General features: G+C 37.0%; 3 protein-coding genes across 13 annotated transcripts; 2 read left to right on the forward strand and 1 right to left on the reverse strand.

Moving 5' to 3' along the window:
• The first annotated feature begins 620 nt into the window (after positions 1-620).
• Positions 621-4847, forward strand: LOC113499614. Of its 7 annotated transcripts, none has more exons than XM_026880132.1 (9): positions 621-786; positions 1271-1426; positions 1671-1979; positions 2200-2334; positions 2752-2915; positions 3169-3287; positions 3370-3490; positions 3804-3949; positions 4679-4847. In XM_026880132.1, the coding sequence occupies exons 2-9, from the start codon at positions 1320-1322 to the stop codon at positions 4811-4813; spliced, it is 1236 nt and encodes a 411-aa protein (XP_026735933.1). In that variant the 5' UTR covers positions 621-786; positions 1271-1319; the 3' UTR covers positions 4814-4847. The 7 variants fall into 7 exon arrangements, with proteins under 7 accessions (XP_026735933.1, XP_026735932.1, XP_026735931.1 ...); XM_026880131.1 differs by having other exon boundaries at positions 1274-1426; XM_026880130.1 differs by having other exon boundaries at positions 1287-1426.
• Positions 4848-5912: 1065 nt separating this feature from the next.
• LOC113499618 (skin secretory protein xP2-like) lies at positions 5913-9493 on the reverse strand. 4 transcript variants are annotated; one of them, XM_026880148.1, is made up of 5 exons: positions 9324-9493; positions 8793-8900; positions 6881-6994; positions 6140-6166; positions 5913-6097 (listed from the first exon to the last, which is right to left on the reverse strand). In XM_026880148.1, exons 1-5 carry the CDS (start codon positions 9369-9371, stop codon positions 6038-6040), a joined length of 357 nt encoding a protein of 118 aa, XP_026735949.1. In that variant the 5' UTR covers positions 9372-9493; the 3' UTR covers positions 5913-6037. The 4 variants fall into 4 exon arrangements, with proteins under 4 accessions (XP_026735949.1, XP_026735950.1, XP_026735947.1 ...); XM_026880149.1 differs by having other exon boundaries at positions 6140-6151; positions 9324-9492; XM_026880146.1 differs by having other exon boundaries at positions 5913-6166; positions 9324-9492.
• Positions 9494-10684: 1191 nt separating this feature from the next.
• LOC113499615 (protein jagunal) lies at positions 10685-20906 on the forward strand. 2 transcript variants are annotated; one of them, XM_026880137.1, is made up of 4 exons: positions 10685-11732; positions 16724-16865; positions 17321-17560; positions 18159-20906. In XM_026880137.1, the coding sequence occupies exons 1-4, from the start codon at positions 11644-11646 to the stop codon at positions 18288-18290; spliced, it is 603 nt and encodes a 200-aa protein (XP_026735938.1). In that variant the 5' UTR covers positions 10685-11643; the 3' UTR covers positions 18291-20906. The 2 variants fall into 2 exon arrangements, with proteins under 2 accessions (XP_026735938.1, XP_026735939.1); XM_026880138.1 differs by having other exon boundaries at positions 10689-11732; positions 17321-17554.

Here is a 20906-nt window from a genome sequence, read left to right on the forward strand (position 1 = left end):
GCAGTGAGAGCAAACGTGCACTTTACACGAGAAAATTATTTGAATCCTTCCATTTCATAAGCATGGTTCTCATACTTTACTGATAGAGCTCGATATAATTTAACCTGTCGGTATCTATTGCAATATAAAGTACAAACTGTTAGGTGACCAATTCCTGTCACTAAAGTTAAGACTTGGGTCTGCTTATTTTGCTTAATGGATTTACTGGAGCTTGCTGCCGCAGGACACTAATTTCATCAAACAAAAGCGCTTTACGAAGTACAACTTATATTATTATCACTGCTATTAGTAAAATTCGTTCAGCACACTAAGGATACTCTGAGAAAGCAAAAGTGATGGTCAATACATTACAACAACCGAAAAAGTCACCATCAATAGCTATATTCTGAGAAAAATGGTGTAGCTAGTTAGCTACTTAAACTCAAATCAATTTGTTAACCGCAAGTCTTGTATTCTTATCTGAGATCCCCCATCTCCATGCAATTAAATGTTGTTATTGTAACCTGAATCAATTTTGTAGGTACCTTTTAAGACGAAAGGCGTAAGGTTACAAACTTCTTACAATACTCTTTGGTAAACTGTACAAAAACCTTTTTCAGAACCTCCTTTGTTTTACAAAAGAAAAATAAAGTTATAAAATGGCCACCCCAGGCCATCAACAGTCATCTGTCAAAATGTTAAACATTTATATTTAAAACATAAAATATTTCGAAACATGGCTTATAATGCAGCTGGAAGGACAGAACCTGAACAGCTCTATTCTAAATTTGCGTCTATATTCTGAATGTGAGTAATTTTAATTACGATATCAGGTTTCAGGATTAAAGTTAACTTTTTAGCATATAGCGGACAGCTAACCCTCTCTCTCGATACTTACATATCCCGGTCCTTGAATTATTTATTGGCGTAATACAGTTAGTCTTAATAACTAGGTTGGCCGCATAAAATATAGGTTCCTGATGAAATGTTGTTCAAAGTTAACGATCCCATAGTAAGACATACCGTAAGCTGAAGTCTAATAGCAGATCCAAGTAATATATATGTCATCCATCAGAATGAGATTATTATAGGGGATTTAGCGATTCTTTTTTTGTAAAATTTATGATGTTCTCCTTCTTGGGAGAATCGTCATATTCGTCTCGATTCAAACCACGATCAGAGTTTCTTTCACTACCTACCCCTACTCTGAGCCATGCGAAATATGCAGTGTTAGATCTGTTAGGCGCGAAAAAAATTCTGCAAATTCTATCGAAATGCTACCTCAGTTTAGTAGTGGTAACTTCCAGTGGCAGTGTGTCACACGGGCCAGGCGGTGCGGCATGGAGGGCGGGGGGCGACAGTCGCGGCTGCTCGGCAGGCTGCTCGGCCGACTGCGCGGGGACCACCACAAATACAATCTAGATAAGCGATACTCTCTGACGTCCGTGTGAGTAGGTTTGCGCATACATTACATACTTGAAATAGGCAGGTAATCCATAGGAGATCACTAAAATAATAATTCCAGCACATTGCACATGCCTTACTGAAGTAATCAGCTTTGCAGTATTCTGGAATTAAAGCTTATCGCCCCCCGAAAATGTTTTTGGCTGTTAAAAGAGTAGATGTTCATATGAACTTGAATACATTAGGCATTCTGTTGTGTAAAGCATTTTACTTACACACCATTTCAGGAGTAGTCCCCTTTATAATCAAGTCGAAGTCCTGCATCCTTACCAACACAAACGTGTCCGCAGCTCTCGACGAAAACTGACGGCTCACACGAACGTATCGACCTCACCGATCGACTTGAAAAGCGTGTATTACGTACATATAAAGCCGTCAACTAACGAGGCCCTTCACGTGTCCAGCATGAGCGAAAGCACTGGTTGTAGCACCAACAACGAGGACGAGGACTTGGAGCCGCAGGTCTGCAACAGAGCCTCCCCCAACGCCTCCAGTGCCATCGATGACGATCAGTTCGCTGCCAACATTGACTTGAGGTATGTTACAGAATATACCACTAATTACTAGGTTCTGCGTGTCTAAATAGAGCAAATGAATCAGATTTGCACCGGTATTCTTAAAATTTTCGAGAGAGTCAGAGTGGTTCTAACGGGGCAAGCAAGAAACTTACTTCTACCTACGCCTTAATTCTAACTGAACTGTTGATTGAATTTAAATGTCGCCATAACAGAAAAATATTTTATCAATAAGAAGAAGCGATTTATTTTCTAGATATGGCGGACAATACTTAACACCGGAGCAACTGCCCGAGTTCTGTGACCAGCTTCATCACCTGGTGGAGGTGATACGAAACATTCAGTCCTACGCCAAAGTTACCGGAGAATATCCAAGGTTGCGATTTTTGTTAATCAATATTTTACCCCCATCAAACATCATCAATATGACCAGCCTATCTTTTGCTAAGAGAAAAAGTGGGATGGGGTAAGAGAAACAGTATGTTTTAGGTCGTTGCTATTAAACGCGAAGTACGATTGTGTACCATGGTATAGTTTTTAATTCTTCTACTCAGTCTTCTGTTCCACTTGCCCCATAGGTCCTAAACCCACTTTACCAACCACATACAGCCTTTTTTGGTTTTACATACCACTACATGCACATGCTACTATAATCAATGTTTTAGTCGTTTATAACCCTAAAATTTATACTCATCTCCATCTCATCTATTTGAAAATCTTGAAGGAAAAGTATTTTGGGAAATACTCATGTCTGCAAATCTGTTTAAAAATATATACTGTCATTCTACTATAGTGAACTAGAACGTCGTCTGGAACAAGAAGCTCGCGAGGTGTCAGCGTTAGCCGCGGAAGCGCGCAACGCACGCGACGTGGTGGTGCGCGCGCGCGCCCAGCGCCGGGCCGTGCGCGCGCACAGGAAACATATCGTGTCGCATCTCGCCAACCTACGGGAGTCGGGTTAGTGCAATACATTTTAGAATAATACCATGACATGGTACTTCTTCTGTACTGAATAATACCAGCCTAAAAAATCCCCTCTGATAGGCGAAAGCCTCTTCCCATCTAGGGAATGTTTGAGCATTGATCACCACGCTAACTCACTGCGATATTGAGAATTGATGACGAGAATTGAAAAGTGATGTCTCATAATAAATAGCGATGAGATCAATCGTGTACGTAATTATCTTTTATTCCTATTCCTTTTTAACAGAGATCCGTGAACTAGAAAGTACAGTACGCCTATCAGATAGAAAGTTGTTCAAGAGTTGGGAGGCGTTGAAGGAGGCTGCAGAAGCAGCGGCTTTTGAACCTTTGCTAGATGAAATTAAGGTCTAAATTCCTTTTTGTATCTGTACTGAGATGCTTAAGCCTGTGGTTTTAGGTAAGCTTGAGCATAGTATTGTTGGTACAGAGTAAGCAGACAGCTCTGGAGTGCCTGGTCCGGCTGGTGGAAAGCCGTCGGTCTGCACTGAGCCGTGCCGCAGCGCCTTCTCCCACTCCTCTGCCGCCACCGGAGAATCATGAGAACGATGGTAATATTCTTTATTTTCTTGTCTTCTGTTTATTTTTTATCGACTTCGTATGGTTTTTTGTTCAATTCATCCTTACTACTTTATTACTATTCTCTCAGCGGATTCATTAATCTTTGTTGTAGCTAAAGTATTTCCATGTAGCTTAGTCTATACATAAGAGATGACATTACTATTCTACTTTTCAATGTCCAGATACAAGTAAGGATGGAAAATGCTATAACCTATGTTGAATACCTAAGCAACCTGATGTGTAGGCAGCGTGTGGAGGTGTGTATTTTCAACATAGGTGTATAGAAGTGGCTTTCGCTCCCAGACTCAGGCGCGACTGGTGCTTCGGGCGGTTCGGGCGGGCGTAAGCGGCACGAGGGCGCGCGGCGCGCGGGCGGCAAGCGCCGGCGCCGCGAGCCGCGCTCCGTGCCGCTGTCGGGCGAGCCCAGCCGCCACGCGCCGCCGCCGCAGGTACACTCCGCCACACACACCGACACCAGCCCACTCTCATATTATGCTGTCCTTTTTTGGCTTTAAAATCTAAAGTCGCGTGCATGGCACGGCGCGGGTATATTTAGACTCCCGCCGACTAAAATCAGTCCCCTTTTATTGCTTAAGCCGGAGTCATGGGATCGTTCGCGCCTGTTTTGCCCTACTCCGGTGGCTGACCGACAGTTAAGAAATTTCAATTTACTTCTTTCCCCTAGAATTTAGAAGAAGGAACATTCAGGCTTCTACTGTCAGATTCATCTCTCGAACACAACAATGGAACACCTTATTGTCATATACTTACTTAGCAGTACTGCATGTGCCACGCCTAACTCTGCGGGATGAAGTCCCTCTTTTCGGCACTGAAGGAATGAACATGTTCACCTCACTGCGACACGCGGTTAACATGCTTTTCTTCCGCGAAAGTCAATCAACTGTTTATTGTAGCTTTTCTTCGAAAGTCCGTCTTCTGACGACAACATTTTATGCTGATTCGCGGACGAAGAAATGGGAAGAAGGATACGAAAGAGGTAGGAACGTAGAGTATTGCGTTCTGTATATTCTGTCATCGGCAATAGGTGCAAATTTTTAAAAAGTGATTCAGGTTTCAAAAGGATTCTGTAAATTAAAGATGATGCTTCCTGAATGTTGTTGCTACCTTCTCTGAGCATCCTTCGTACTTCTAGTACTAACCGTGTGTGTTTATTTCAGGTGACTCTGTATATCCAGGGTACAGAGAGTACGTCGAGGTACAGAGTCGGCAGCGCTGGTGCCGTTGCCCTCACTCCACTGGAACTGCCTTCGGGAGGGAGCGTGAGGGATATACTGTTCTTCACTACTAACTGACTGTCTGTTGAATTAAATATGTATCGGAATAACATACAAGTTTTTTTACCTACCCTCTTATTAACCTTTAAAATATTCAGGTTTTCAGTATTTTGTTATATCTGGTATCACTGGAATTATGTTGTAAAGAGGCTTGCAGAAACTAAACAAATTATTATTTTTGGACATCACAATGATCTTGATATAACTCGTCTTGAGCCAACATAAGACGTTCACTATCTTCTTACATACTAAGGAGTCTGAAGGCTCTTATCAGGCAGAACTGATTCTACCGCCGGAGTATTCATAACAACCCATGAAATGCCAATTTCTGTTCCTCGATAACCATTTGTGACAAGCATGACACATGTTTAATTAAATTGTTTATGTAATGAGGCGATTGTTTCGCGAACGTTTATACGGTAGTAGCATAGTACAATGCACAATTTTATACGGATTACGAAAGGTTTGAGACTGAACCGAAGCGATGCGTGACCACTCGTTAATGGGTATGGTTTGATATATTTATATGTGAAATTTGTTTGTCCGTTGGATTGAAATTGGTATCTCAATAATGGAGTGGTTTGCAGTAAAAGATGATTGAGAAAATGTTGTCTTAAAGCTTCTTCGCAGTTACCTATAGGTACATGTCATATTTTAGGCTTTAATCCTCTATTTTCGATGTCGATTTAATAATGATACGTACTTAATGATCGTTCATTCCAGTTGCGCATATTTTATATCCTCAAGAAATTGTGGACTTATACCGACGGTCTCATTCCGTTCGAAATTGCGCATTTAATTGGTCATATCGGTGATTCCTCAGGCGTGTTATGTGACGCGATTGAATCACCGATCAGGCCTACTGAGAAAAGTATATTGTTCTCGTGGAATTTTCCTAGTGGTTTGTTTACCTTAAATACGTAAAGAAAGTACCTACCTACTTCATGAAAATTTTGTAGTAGGTTGTGCATAATGTACTTTAGAAATGTTAGGATAACGATTTTCCAATTAGGTTTGTAAATGACAGCAAATTAAAATGCTGTAGGTATGTGGAGGGAGCTGTAGGTATTAATAAAGGTAATTGTCGATCCTTCCAGACAAACAACACTCACAAATATTTCGTCAATCACAAAACACATTTATTTCCAAGTGTTTATTTTACAAAGATCACAATACGTTATAGTCGGACATCGTTCCGGTTTGTTACATTCGCACCATGTCCTCGGTGTACACTAACATAACCTAGGCTTTCTTCTCTTCGGCGGGTGCTGGCGTCTCGGCCGCAGCGGGCGCGGCCGGCGCCGCCGCCGGGGCAGCCGCCGGCGGCGCCTCAGAACTTGGCGCTTCTGATTTCACCTGGAAGTAAAAGAACTATTTATCAATATTCAATCCGTGAGGTTTCTACAGGGAGCACGCCAAGCACGACCGCTTGGCGGAATTTTGATATTCAACTAATCTTACTCTAAGTTTTATGAACGATGGAAGCGCTAAAAGTTCACATTACGAATGAAAGTCTCGGACTAGTGTGGAAGACTGTTTTGGCGCAAATTGCGGAAGGCCTATAGCCAGTAGTGGACCGCGTCAGGCGTGATAGAAATGTGGTATATTTCTATCATGCCTGACGCGGTCCACTACTGGCTACGATATGGTCTGCAAAATGCTAAAGCAAGACTGTTAGCTTGGTAGAAGTGAGACAGTACATTTTACTTAGCAGCGGCCATTATACGGGGGCAAAGAATGCTCCAGTTGTTAAAACGAGGAGACGCATCAGACCCCGTAGACCAATCTCTTGCTTCCACAATTTCACTAGCTTTAATTTAATAGGTAAAACTAGGGCCCGAGCATGCTTTACTAGTAATCGCCCAAGTGTTGATTGAGTAAATGATTTCTGTAACAGGAAATGTTTTCGTGAAGATTTCCTCAAGGGGCTTACCGCGACGTCTTAAAGTAATGTTTTTAGAGGTGTTTTAGAAGAGAGATGGCGCTCTACGACGTAAATTGTGCTGTCGGGCTTTCACAATTAATAAAATTATTTTGAGCCGTGTCGGCAGACCTTTATGTCCTTTAGTAACATGGAGTACTAACCTCAACGGGCGCGGCCGCTTCGGATGTGGCTTCGGAGGGCGCTGGTGAGGGAGAGGGCGCGGGTACTGGCTCCTCCTTCTTCTCTTCATCCGGAGTTGGTGCACCATGACTCAACTGGAATACCACTTCTTGTTATTTAAAGGCTCATGCATATTTAAGAAGCTTAGGGTATAGATAGTACTAGTCGGTTTGAGTTTATACATGTTTTTAAGGGATATTGATTCATAACTTTCCTGACTTAAGAAATAAACTCGTATTTTTCTTTAGCCCATATAGACCTGTATATGGGTACTTTAGCTATTGACTTAATAAAAGCTAATATAATTTCCATAGGTCCTAATTTCGACTCACTGATTGTTCTGGACCAGGAATTACTTAGACAGAGTCAGAGTTCAATATCATCTCTCAGATTCTTTCTTTTCTGATAGAGTGATAGAGAAGAAAGATAAAATATTTCCAAAGGGCCAACCACCATATTCAAGAAAAAGACAATTGCAACGGTTGAAGCTTGTCATCTACGCTATGTGTTGCGTCGTATTTTTTCAGCAGTTGCACGGAAGAACTTGTATAGGTTTCGGGAGTCTCCTTTCCCTTTATAAGTAACTCATAACGATCGCAATGAACAAGTACCTCGTAAGTCAGGTCTGTGATGTTTGCCGTCCCTATACTCTTGTCTGAGAGGATAACAGCAAGAGCTTCAGAATTGAAATTAGTCTCTGACACATTCTCACTCTGGCAAGGCTTGGTTTCAAAGGGGTAAAAAAGATAAATAGAGGATTAAATTGTTCTACAACAAGTTAATAGTGATGATAAGTTCCGACTTCGTTAAAAGTGATGATCTATAATTGATCAATCTATAGTTTTTGCCACTCATTATTTGTTTGTACCAGATAAACTATGAAACTACTGAACAAATTTAAAAAACCTCTTTCACTTATCCAATGTTAATCACTGTTATTTTAGTACCACACGTGCATAAATAGGAGCAGAAAAGTACGAAAAGTGCTGCAAAAAGGAGGAAAATTGATAATCCTCCAAAGTAGAGCTTATCGTGCCTGCGCTGTGTAAATGGGAATAGTTAGTGATTGTCAGTTAATAGCTTTCTGAATTTTAAAATTATGAGTCAAGTTATAATTCCCGCAAACCGCTTCTTAATCGCAAAATATTTCGAACCGTATAAAGTTTTTTACAAGACCTAGTTTATCTTAACACCTGATAGATACAAATGCGAAACTATTTCCCGACGCTTCTTAGTTATAAAACTAGTGATGCATTTGTCGTCTGTCTCTGGTTACCAAGCCTAAAATTCTCATTCACGTGTTGCTTTCCTCACGTTACCTATGATTGAAGTAGTTACATATAAGTACTCAAATAAATTGCATAGCTACAGCTGTGTTTGTTAAACATTGCTACGTCAGATATCCAGTTTTGGTGTAAGGCGACTTGGACCGAGTCATTGCCGGTCGCTGTTTCTAGTTTAGTAGATATCTAAGTTTTACAAAAGTTATAAGACTTCTACTTGCTTACTAATAAAATACCTAGCAGGGCCTCGATCATGACGAGATGGTGACTAATCTAATAAAACTGGAAGTGGCAAAGAAGCGTTTGAATTTAAGTGTACCATAAAACTGGGCCTTGATTGGTATAGGGTCCAGACTCCAGAGTAAAGGAAAACTTTTGCTCTGCAGTAGAATACTAATTATACATAGAGAAAAATAAGACAAGGAATTGCATAGAGTGACTAATCTGCATGCTACGAATTATTAAAATTAATTAGGTGTTGTCACAAGTTAGTCGAAGCTGACTTATTTAATTACTTCCGATCTTAATATGTTAGTACAACTACCAACTTTTCTAAAATATGCAAACGAGTGACTCTGAATTCGTATTTGTTGTATTTGGAGATACGAACATTACAGTTCTTATTTTCGGTTGCTTTTAATGGATCTTCTAACATAATGTTTGCAGGGCACACTTCATCACCTGTTTTTTCAGTCGTAGGTATATTGTTGCCACACACCTATGTGACAATATATCTACTATTAATAAATCGAAAAGCATCACACTACTTTAAAGTTGGGAGCTATGGTAGCTTGGTTACAAAATTAAGGATCTCTGGGTAACTCACTCAAAAATCGTAAAACTGTCAATTTAAATATTTTAGACAGAGTTCCTCAATTTAATTGATTTTATTACATGGGTACAGAAATAAAACCGGTTCCGTCTATTCTAAAGCTACCAATTGTAAAAATATATCGCACTATCCTGGCATATTATTTCCGCGCTAATTGTTTCAGATTAAATTGATCGATGGTTATTATTTCGGCATAGCAGAAATCACAACCATATAATCTCACTGTTAAGTTAACAAAACTTTGTAAAACTTCTTTCACTAGTAAACGTCTATTATCTATTAGATATAACACATAAAACAATTTCCTACCTGTAAAGCCACAAAGGCGAACAAAGCGACAGCCACTAGAACCTTCATATTCACAATCGTCCAACTTAATGACAATAAAACTTGAAAAGTAAACGGGTTTAATTTATAACAGTGGAAGCGTAACCAACAGGGAGTTTGTAACCAAAATAACTATTATGATTCGTTCAATAATGAGCTCTGTTTATAAAACAAAGCTTGGCGGAACAATTAAAATCGTTATCGTTTTATGTGCATGTTTCTAATTTGCCGCGCGTTCTTGTTCAATATTGCTGTAGCTGTGACGTCAGTCGCTGCGGTAACCATTCTACTAGATTTATAGGACAAAATATTTGGATAGGATGCAGCTTGAAATAGATGTCTGTAAAGGGTCCAGATAAATTTACCAGTAGGATAAGGCACCAAACGTATGATCGAACGATGAACGAAACGTTCGGTTCTCGAACAAGACGAGCATTTGTGTTATCCTGCAATGCTTGTCATAGTTATTATTGCGCATTTTTGTGCACGTGATTAAAATAGTAGCTAATTCCCTCATGACACGAGGATTAATCCTCCATCCCTCTAGTGAGTACAATCAGGTTGGGCGTGACTAGTCGTATTCCGAAACTTGTACGCTATATTATAAAAATGAGATGTTCCTAGACTTCCGCGACCTTTTAACGGGTCTTTTATAGGCAAATTCGATATTTCAAAAACTTTTCGATTTGGTTAGGTCTTCGTTTTTATACATTTCGTTGCTTATATTTTATTTTAATTACCTACATAGCATAGATGCGAAATTGTACCGAAGTGAACTTTGTTGCATAGATTTTTTTTCGTTAGCAAGTACATGTACTTAGCTATTTGTGTAGGTGTAAAAACACCTACACTGTACCATTTATTTTATGTTCGTAATCATTTCTATCTATGCTTTAAAATTAAATACTATAATATGTATATCATCATCATAAGCCCGCTGCAGTCCAATGCTGGACTTATGCTTATCCTAAAGTACTCCGCAGAGTAACGTTTGCTGTTTTTCGCGTTCAGTCTCTGCTAGTCCTCTAATGCCCGATATACGCCGAGATGGAATCCTACTGTACTGTCTTACTTTACCTGAGGTAATATATAGTGAATAGGTATTTATGCAAAACTTAATCATAGCTAGGTGAGTAATCTAATTGATATCTATTACCAAAAGTAAAAACAATGAGACAGCATTATAGCCATCCTACAAATCATTGAAAACTTATGAATTTTCCATGCACTGCATTGTGATTAGATGCTCAAGAGTCTTAAGCTTACACGTGTTTTAATTTTCCTTTTATCAATTTCATGGCTACCTTACTTGTAATTTCTTGATTAATTCATTAATGAAACGGCTTTCAAGAGCCGATCGGTTATTGTCCTTTATTAATTTCGAAAATCTTACTTATTGCTGTATAAGGGAGGGACTACAAAAACTTTGATCAAAATAACTCGGTGTTTTCATTTTTGATCGTCTAATTTAAGATACAGACAGTTCTTTGAACATTTAATAGAAGAAAACTTATTTTAGTAAAACCAATTAAAGCGTACGCCCTCTGAGTAGTATGCATTCGAAAATGTAGGTTGTGTCCATTTCTCTACTTAGTACTTAGCAGTACTATATAGTGTAAAATTAAATCATACGTTATATACCTACCTTCTATTTAAGGTTGGCTATTTTTGATATATCTGGTGAATTAAGTTGTGCATTAAGTGTGTCTTTAAAGCATTTCATAATTCAAGCTGTAAAAATATGGGCGTATAATTAGTATCAGTAAACTTTTTGCAGCTTCTTCGTAAAATAAGCTTAATATTTTGTTTTGAAACTGTTCCAGCTGCAAAGTGCAAATAATGTACACGAATAATAAAATTTCAGCGTGTATCCGAAAGTAAAATTAAGAATGTCAAATGTACGTTTCTTTCCGTAGTTTCTTTCTGTAAAACATTTCATTCTGAACAGAGGGTTACAATTTGTTTTAAGATTGTAAAAGACTTCAAGCGATATAAAAAAGTATCTGATATTATTTTATATTCTAAGTGAAATATTATGCGGTAGTTGCTTTATTAATCTTAAATAAATAAATAAAGTTCGTGTCTATTTGTTCAACATACTAAGTGTATCGGAACGTAGTCAAAAACCTTGAGACGTTGGCATTTTTGGCATTTCGTTGGCTCTCGTTTGGCAGATGGGGAAAATGAATTGATCGAAAAGAAAAATCTTTGCCAGGATTATCTGAATGATGTCATTTGAGTGAACTAAGATCGTGTTAAAGTTTAAATTTTGTTTGTGTTATAATAATATTTAGTTAGAAAAATGGCTTCGCGTGGAGGTCCTATGGTGACTGGTACCAATGGTGCCGATTTTGAACATAGAGAGAAAATAGCAGCACAATATCAGATTAGGTACGTAATTTGGCTTATTTACAAGTATTTAAGGCCGTACGTAAGAATTTAATTGCATGTTGAATGTAAACTTCATATATAGTTGATATATTTTTTCGACCAAGTTCCGTCAAATTATTTTTAGACAAAAGCAGTCGATAGCGAATAATGTTTCGCGCCAATTATTTAAAAAGGTCCACTAGGTGCTAGCCTACGCAGTAATCATATACAATAATCGTAGTATGTAACGAATATGCACATTTATTAAGACTGCTTGAGTGAAGGTATTAAATCCCACCAAAAACATTAAATGTAAAAAAATGCCAAGTCTCTCGATGCAGTCTTTCCATCGTAAAAAGTTTTGAGATCTCATAGAAGCCAAGTCCTATTCAAAATATTTTGTAGTTATAAATCAACATTTAGTAATTGTATCAATAGTTTTCTTTATATTATAATTATAGTGACTTGGCAATGAGCACAAGAAGAAACAAATAAAACGGCATATTTGTAGGAGTTGAAAGTTACACACACCGCATGCGTAAACATTAATATCACAAAATTAATTTTCTTTTGGTTTATCCGTGTCGTCCCAACCGAATTTCGGCAACGGCAGTCAGTCTTAGTGTACTCTCGATTCATTTACTTTCATAAAGCGATGCTTTATGAAATACTAAATTTAATACTAAAAAACCCGTAAGGTATTCTTAATTATTGTATTGGAGCATGTAGTCGGTAGTGACCATCATGATTCACACATAACAAATAATCTGATCACTGGTCTCGTCAGTAACATTTGCACATAATTCCAGGCATCAAGCAGCTTTTAATTTGTGCTCATTGCCAAGTCACTATAATTATAATATAAAGAAAACTATTGATACAATTACTAAATGTTGATTTATAACTACAAAATATTTTGAATAGGACTTGGCTTCTATGAGATCTCAAAACTTTTTACGATGGAAAGACTGCATCGAGAGACTTGGCATTTTTTTACATTTAATGTTTTTGGTGGGATCTCATTTATTTTTTGTAAGTGTATTTCTTTCTTTTTTTTTAGGTGTCATAATTTCTAGGACTTCAGCTACTGCTTTCCTTAGAACCCATTCTCTATCTCTATCTCTTTTGTTTCTTCTCTGAGACTTCGTTACTTCTAATGTAAACAAGCTTAAACTTATATATATATGCATATATATATCTACTAACTTACAAACTATAGCTAAACTAAACTAAATAACACGTAAAGTTCTCCGAATATCAATTATCACTACAATATTTTTTAGTTTCGAAATGGTTTTTTATAGACAGGTGGCGTTATCAAATGAAAATTATCGAATTATTCTGAAGTACTACTTAGACTGCGCTTTGTAACGAAACCATAGCGCGATTCAGACACGTACAACGCCATCTATCGAGCGCGCATACAATATTTATCGCAATACAATGGAGTTTTAGCTTTATTAATTTAATGAATTATGAATTTTATGTATTAATTTGTATTAATGATAGTCTGTGTATTACATTTATATTATTCTTTTCTATTCTATGTATGTATTCATCCAATTGAATAGGTACTTAAACAACGAACAAAGTTAACAATGCAGTCAAAATCCATACATAATGTTCTTGCCAAACCGCAAATATAAAATTGTTTTCTATGGCATATTATTTTTTAATGTTTTTATAATTTTTCCTTTATATGTGGCTAAGGACCTATCTTGGTGCAAAATTTGAAGTTTCTAAGTCTGCTAGAAGTACCTTAGATTTTTGATGATCTGTCAGTGAGTCAGTGAGTCAGTGAGTGACAAAATGGTGTAACTTTGATCGACCGTAACTCCTAAACCATTAATTCAATTGGCATGTAATTTCGAACTTAAGCTTGTTCTAATGCCTACTATTATTCCCCGAAAAGCTAAACTCCTAGCTTTGTCCACGTCGAAGATACAGGGGGGGCGAAACAGCCGCGAATCGCTTCGAGAAAAGATGGTACGGCCGTGCCCGTTTTGCTCGAGACTTGGCAGGGGCACTGCCGTGCCCTCAGATTAGGGAATTAGGGAAATAAACAAACATTCAACATAATTTATATGGTAGAGCTATTAATTAATATATGTTCTGGGATTAATTGTCAAACATTCATTATTATTCATAGGTATGTTAAAAAGAAGGTACCACCATATGGTACACATTATTTACATGCGGTTGCTTAGTTTGTAATATAGGAACAACTTGAAATGCCAGTGTTACGTTCAGCAGTGGATGGCGATAGGCTGAGATGATGATGCTGATGATGTTTACCTTAACATGAAGTCAATGTCAATGTCATTTTCAGTGATTTTTAGTTTAGGTAAAACAAGTATTTTTTTTCAAAATTCATTTGAAAATGTTGATCATTTTTTTATTTTACAGCATAACACCAATTACTTTAATTTGAGTCATACTATTCATTAGTGTAAAATACCCCATTTACCATTTTGTGTTAGGTTTTACGATCAGTTAAAATTAAGATAACAGATGTAAGCAACAAATTATGGAAGTAAATGAAATTCAATTGTAGTTAAATTGAATTGTAATTATTGTAGTAATTTGCATGCTTAATTAAACCGTTTTATTATACAGTAACAGCAGCTAATAGTACAACTAATATAGTAATGAATTCTTATAATTGTTTTATGGTTAAGTAACAGAAAGATTAACAGTATCCTATGAACTATAGTTAATTTTCGTTTTATATCTTTAACCTGTATCATACATGCATAAATTAAGATTTCAGTATGGAGGTAAGATGGTATTGCACCTCTTTCAATGTCTCTATAACCAGGGTCGGATCTAGGGGCCCAGGGGCCCTGAGGCCTCAGGGCAACAGAGGAGTGGGGGCCCCCTTGGTTCAAGTTATTTTCAAATTTATCGAGCTTATTTTTAGATGCCTACTTTGGTGGTGTTCCCCTGGTCATAGTCGGCCTCCAGGCACTGGCCTAAAGTGCGGCACTGTCTATAACACAGATTCTTGGTCTGCACAAATACAGTCATGTTTCAAACTTATTGCCACTTTAATTAAGCAGGCAATATAATAAAGTATCCTGTTTAAACCATCCGTTCCTTAGTGCTCCATCTGTGCAAACAACCCCACATTCTGCTGTTAAAAATGCAATTCAGGCATTTTATTGGATCCTATCAAGCTCAAAATTTCTGCTGGAGATGAAAATGTTGATTAAGAGACCTACATTAAAGTTTCATATAAGACGGACTACATAATATAACTATGTACATAGCTTACTTCATTACTTCTTTTTAACATTAAACATGTGTTGAATTTCATAACATGGCACACTCAGGCCCTTGTTATTGGTAACAAGAGAATTGTTTCTACATTCACTTGTTATGCACTATATCCAAAGCATAATAATGTAAACTATGGCACATGTAAGTTAAGAAATTTTCCAGTGGTGACCACAAATCTCTAGGCAAATATGATTTTGCCTTACTGAGCTAGAATTCTAGTATTTAACTTTATCTAATTTATTTAGAAAAGAAGCATTTTAAAGAACCCAAATTATTCAAATGCGTAATTGAATTTGCTAATGGCATAGAGCAGGTGTATTTTAATGATACTCAAAAACAGATGATATGAATGAAACTTAAATCTATTGATGTGCATATGATGAAGAAATGTTTAAATTAGTAGTACCAAAATAGCCCTATATTTCACCTGTTGTATATTGACGCAACAGAGTTGTATATTGGTCACTTGCTTTGTAAGAAGTGGCTTAGTCTTAATAATTGGGTAATATACCCCAAAATAATTATAATTGATCTTGAGATCACTTATTTTGTTTCTGCATATAAATGCTAAAATTAGTTTCATCTCATTTTGCTTAAATGTATTTCGTAAAGCACGTGCGTAATCGATCTCATGGCTGCATCCAAGGCAGAAATACAACCAGGATATTTTTAGTGTGGGGTAGAAAGGCTAGTAGCAACAAACTAGCTTTCTGCCTACCTACCTATTTACCTAGCTTCAGTCAGCAGATAATCGAAGAATTAAAACACGACTGAACCACCCCGAAAGAAGTTACAGTGACGTAAGGAAAAAACGACTGCACGCATAGCCGAGTGGTTGACGTCACCACACTAAACCCACAGTACGCGACGAGTCGCAGGTTCGATCCCCGCGTAGGACAAGTATTTGTGTGATCCACGAATGCTTGTTCTGAGTCTGGATGACTTTGTGCATGTAATTTGTATGTTTTTAAAAATCATCGTGACACAAGGATTAAATTCCTTACTGCGGGAGTCGTTTTTTTGTTTTTAAGAAACTTGCTCACGTTACATATAAGAATGAAACTCCTTTCTTGGGTAGGCGGTTAATCTTGATTGATACACAACTGTTGTCTGCATGAGAAGTATGAACCTAAGTTCTAAACAGATGCGAATAGTGTTAGGAATGTATGCATACTATTTAAAAACGTTGCACTGCTTCCGTCACACAATGCATTGGCGCAACAAATCTGATTTAGTTGTGGAAGTGGGTTTCCTGTCTGGCTACAGTTCGTAATTCCTTTAAACGGCGTAGAATCGTTGACGGTTTTCTGAGAAGCAGATAGACTCGGGTTACCAATATTTGATGACCATGCCAAATACTAACATTGTTATTTTTTAATAAAAACCACCTCTCGCGTTAAGTAAAGCAATCCTTGTATCGCGGGAGGTTTAACTTACATTAAAGTGCAACATGCACAAAGACACCCAGACTCAGGACAAGCATTCGCTTGATTGAACCCGCGACACCCATAACCACCCCACTATCCGTGCAGTCTGAAGTAAGCAAATCATCCTAGTCATATAGTGGTATATAACAAAAATGTTACGCGTCTTAAATAACAAAGTGTTACACCACAAAAAAACCCGACCCACAGGCAGGCGCTCAACGAAGAGAGAACATTCTTTTGGAGTATGCCTCTTCTATAATTTCTAAATTACGATTCGCAAATAACTTCCTTTATGTATGTTTTCAGTGCTCTAAACAAGTCTCGCCTGAAGTACTGCGTGTTCTTCCACCACATGATGTTCCTGGTGATGCTGGCGAAGCTCTCCGCTGACATCCTCGACAAACTCGATATATTCATACTGGAGATTGAGGAGCTGCAGATACCACAGGTACACATCAAATTCTACAATTATATATTGAATATCCTGCCCCTGGCCCTATAGCTAAGTGAAAATTTGACGGTCGTTAGCGTTGACAAAAAATGCTCGAATGCTCGAAATCGGTCAGGACATTACATGTATACCAAATCTATATCTTTTGAGATATATTTGGTCTTTGATTCTCCACTTGATTTCAGTGTGAAGAAAAAGAAATTTTTGATCAGTAACTGGTTACAATTATGATCGAATTTAAGAAGGCTTTTTCGATGTTTTTTTAGATACATATTGTTTCCGTTTTGGACCTCTTTTCGATATTTATTTATTTTTGGAATATCATTCCACCCCTCTAGTTGGAGCTAAAAAGTTAGGCAAATATAAACTGAGTTAAATTATATTCTGCGATTATATTGAGTTGCCAGCCAGCAAATCCAATATTTTATTCACCCGAACACCTTATATTCCAGCCTCTTTGGTGGGAGTACATCTGGTGCCTCTCTCTGCTGCTTTCCTTCCTCGGCCTCTCAGCAATTAAACGCAACAACATACGCCAGCTGCGACACTACATGTACGGGATCACGGCGCTGGGCTTCGGGCCCCTGCTGTACTGCGTGCTGTACTACTGCGGCGATGTGTGGCGGTACCTGACGATGGACGAGGATGAGGACGACAGCAGCGAGGTCGACATCGAGCTGTGGCAGGTGGGTGTAAGTTATACAACATATGTACTATTGGTGTGATGGCTTTCTGGTGGTGGCGAAGACTAAACGGAAGGCCCAGGTACGGGAGATCATGTTTTGTATTGTTTATTATTTGGTTTTGTACAAAAATAACACAAATGGTTGGTCTGGTTACATAAAACTTGGTAATTTAAGTCTTTTCAAATACTGTGTTTAGTGTTTGTGTTCCGCTTTTAACAAAAGTGTAAAATTTACGTACTGTTGCTACAAGATTTTGATTAATTTTCAATCTATGTGTAAATGTGTATGAGGAGCTCAAACCTGATAACCTAAATTTGAGGTACATGTGGACATCCTAGTATGATAAAATTTTGTCTCCATATTTTGTGTGATATATTATTTTGAGGTACTGTCGAGTTGGTATACATCCCGAAGGATCTTTAGCAATCCCATTAAATAATTCTGTCTGAGTAAACTATTACTATTGAATTTTTGAACTAACTATTGAATACAAGGATGTCATGATATTTTTCCCTCATCCTCTCTCTCACTTCACTGGAGCTATACCATAAAATAACTCACACAAATGGAACAAATACTTAAATAACTTTATGTACCTTTCCAGGGCTTCCCCTACGGGCTCCTGTGGTACGCGTTTGTGTTGCTGGCGTCACAAATACACTTCTTCCAGCTCTACTTCTCCTTCAACCTACTAAAAGCGTGGCGCGCGAGGGGAGCGCTAAGGAAAACCGACTAACCGCACTAGACTTACGGTTCATTTCCTTTGATCATGCATACACTGCCAGTGTGAATGGAACAGGTATTCTGTGTGATGGTTTGTGACAATGGTTAGCTTTTATCCAGTTTGTAAATTAATTTTAGCCAATAATTGGTTAAACGTTATAGTACTTTATTTTGTATTTGAACTGCTATTCTCGATCTAAATGCTATGGCAATTAAAAAATGTTTTAGGTTTAGAAGTGACATAAAATTGAAAAGGCAAAATATCAATAACGAACTGGAGGAACGCTTACCAAATTCAAGGTTAGTTAAAATACCACAAATTTTCAAACAATTGTAGTTGCAATTTCACTGTTTTGAAATAGCTTTCGCACTATTTCCAACTACTTTGTCACGACTGGAATGAATGTTAGAGGGCTACAACCAACGAAATCGACACAACTGGCAAATTTAATAATAAGTTAAACAATTTTGTATATTATCAAAAGTTAGTCATTCATTTATTTATAAGTGTAATCCATTTTCATACTCATGTAAATTGGTTAAAGTTTCAAAAGACACATTTTATTGCAGTTGACACAATACATACATAGTGTAAATAATTTATGTATTAACGTTTAATAGTATAATGACCAATACTGAAACGCGACTCAGTTTTAAATCACCGTTGTAAAAAATATGTTAGATCTACCTTCATGATATTTTAGTGTTTGGTAATAGGGATGATGACTGGTTATAAAGATGAAAATGTTTTAAGTCTAAAATAAAGTGTTCTAAAGTTCACGAGTGGCTTATGACGTAACGACTTAGCAAATTTTACTCTCAAAAGTGACGTCATGCGTATTTTCCATTCACTGTAATTTGACCAATTTTGCGAGAAAATAAATACTTCTCAATTTTAATTTATTAAAATACATGACTTACATTTAGTGTCATCATCCCTATTAACATGTACCGTACGATACAAAGGCCTAGTCCCGGTCTAAAATATACAATGTATAATTAAAGAATTTAACTTGATACTGCTATTTCGCTCTGTCTATTTTATATATCTGTAGGAGCGAGCGAAAGAGCAAGATTCTTAGTTGCTTCAATCACAAGTATGGCCTACAGTCAGATATCGAATTTTTCGAAGTTCTATCGCCGTCTCTTTCTTTCTCTATTATCTTTATATGGCTATTTCAAGGTATATACGCTGTATTATAAGGAATAGTCTATCAGACCTCAATCAGTGGCCTGGCAAAATATCGAACTCTATATTACTGACTTAGTATTATTTCTCAATAAAACTAAGTGGATTTTGATATTTGTGTTCTGGCAACACTGACAAGTGCTTAGTGTTGCCATTATTGGAATTCTTTAAACAGACATTGTCCTTACTTATCTAAAAAGGATTATATTGCCCCATATGCTACTATCTCACATTTCTTAGTTAATTTATAAATCATACAAATAAAGCAATGAATTGAAAACAAAATTAAAGGAACATGAAATCGTTCTTATATGAACAATTATGATAGTTAGTAAGGAAATATAACTCAATCTCTATTTTAGATACATGTTTAGTATTTAAAATATTAAATGTAGTTTTTGAAGCACAAATGACATTTGATTATTCTGAAAATATGTAACTTTAATCGAGCAATTTTACTTACCGGGAGGGGCTGTTGTCCAGCTTTGGGACAGGTGCGTGGGCCTGCAGGTTATTATCTATCTGTTTTAAGCCATTTGTGGAAGGCCATATACGATTTTTCTTTAATTTATAATCTATGGTAAGATTATAAAGTATGGAATGCACGATTGCATCATTAAAGTTACCTATTTGCCATGTCTAATATATTTTTCAATTAATATATGATGTAACAATGTTAAGTACTTAAATATACATACTAAATTGATGTTCTAGTGTGTATTTAGATTGTTGAAATTAATTTAAAATTTACATTTATTTAAATTGTTATTGTCAAAAAGGTTTTCTTCGATGACGGGTAAATAGCAATACGTTTTGGTGCACATTTGACTGAATAGTTGATTTTAAGACTAGTTGATCGGTCTTTATTTGTTGATCTTGTGTCGGATTTTGTTACTAAATACATGTCGGATGCATGGCTGCTGTGCCAAAAATAGAGGGATATATTATATTTACTCGAAAACAAGTCTTTGACATCGCGTTCGGATTGACTTTTGGTGTTAAATTGGAAACTACAAGACAGGGGTTAAAATAAAACCGTTAATCATATTTTGTTTTTGTACACTACACTAGCGCCACCGAGAATGAACTTAACTAATGTCATTTTCGCACAAATCAGATTCATTTGCTGGCAGCAAGGTACTGTACACAGGTGCAGATGAAGAAGACTGCAATGAAGTTTGACAGCTATATTAGCGGCAAATAATTCATCTTTCGACGGAAATTAATAACGTATTCCCGTTGCATAATAAAAAAAGTAAGATAGTTTTTTAAACGCGGTGTCAAAGAACGAATAAAAATGGCTACCTAAACACGATGTATAAGTGTAAGGATGTAAATAAATATATTTATAGGGGTTCAGTTCAATTAATAGTGTTTAAGTGTTTGATTGTTTTCAAAGTTTTCCCTTGGTCTATTTGTTTTTTAATAATAAAATATTTT

Source organism: Trichoplusia ni, chromosome 12, assembly GCF_003590095.1.
Source record: "Trichoplusia ni isolate ovarian cell line Hi5 chromosome 12, tn1, whole genome shotgun sequence".
Lineage (NCBI taxonomy): Eukaryota > Metazoa > Arthropoda > Insecta > Lepidoptera > Noctuidae > Trichoplusia > Trichoplusia ni.

Excerpts from the sequence above, each read along its gene's own strand:
- LOC113499614 (XM_026880132.1), top strand. The coding sequence starts at position 1,320 with ATGGAGGGCGGGGGGCGACAGTCGCGGCTGCTCGGCAGGCTGCTCGGC. Across the intron at positions 2,335-2,751 it reads GTTACCGGAGAATATCCAAG|TGAACTAGAACGTCGTCTGG; the intron begins GTTGCGATTTTT and ends ATTCTACTATAG. Across the intron at positions 3,491-3,803 it reads GGAGAATCATGAGAACGATG|ACTCAGGCGCGACTGGTGCT; the intron begins GTAATATTCTTT and ends TTTCGCTCCCAG.
- LOC113499618 (XM_026880146.1), bottom strand. The coding sequence starts at position 9,371 with ATGAAGGTTCTAGTGGCTGTCGCTTTGTTCGCCTTTGTGGCTTTACAG. Across the intron at positions 6,995-8,792 it reads CCGAAAATAAGAACTGTAAT|TTGAGTCATGGTGCACCAAC; the intron begins GTTCGTATCTCC and ends GTGGTATTCCAG. Across the intron at positions 6,167-6,880 it reads AAGCGGCCGCGCCCGTTGAG|TTCTTTTACTTCCAGGTGAA; the intron begins GTTAGTACTCCA and ends ATTGATAAATAG.
- LOC113499615 (XM_026880137.1), top strand. The coding sequence starts at position 11,644 with ATGGCTTCGCGTGGAGGTCCTATGGTGACTGGTACCAATGGTGCCGAT. Across the intron at positions 16,866-17,320 it reads AGGAGCTGCAGATACCACAG|CCTCTTTGGTGGGAGTACAT; the intron begins GTACACATCAAA and ends CTTATATTCCAG. Across the intron at positions 17,561-18,158 it reads TCGAGCTGTGGCAGGTGGGT|GGCTTCCCCTACGGGCTCCT; the intron begins GTAAGTTATACA and ends GTACCTTTCCAG.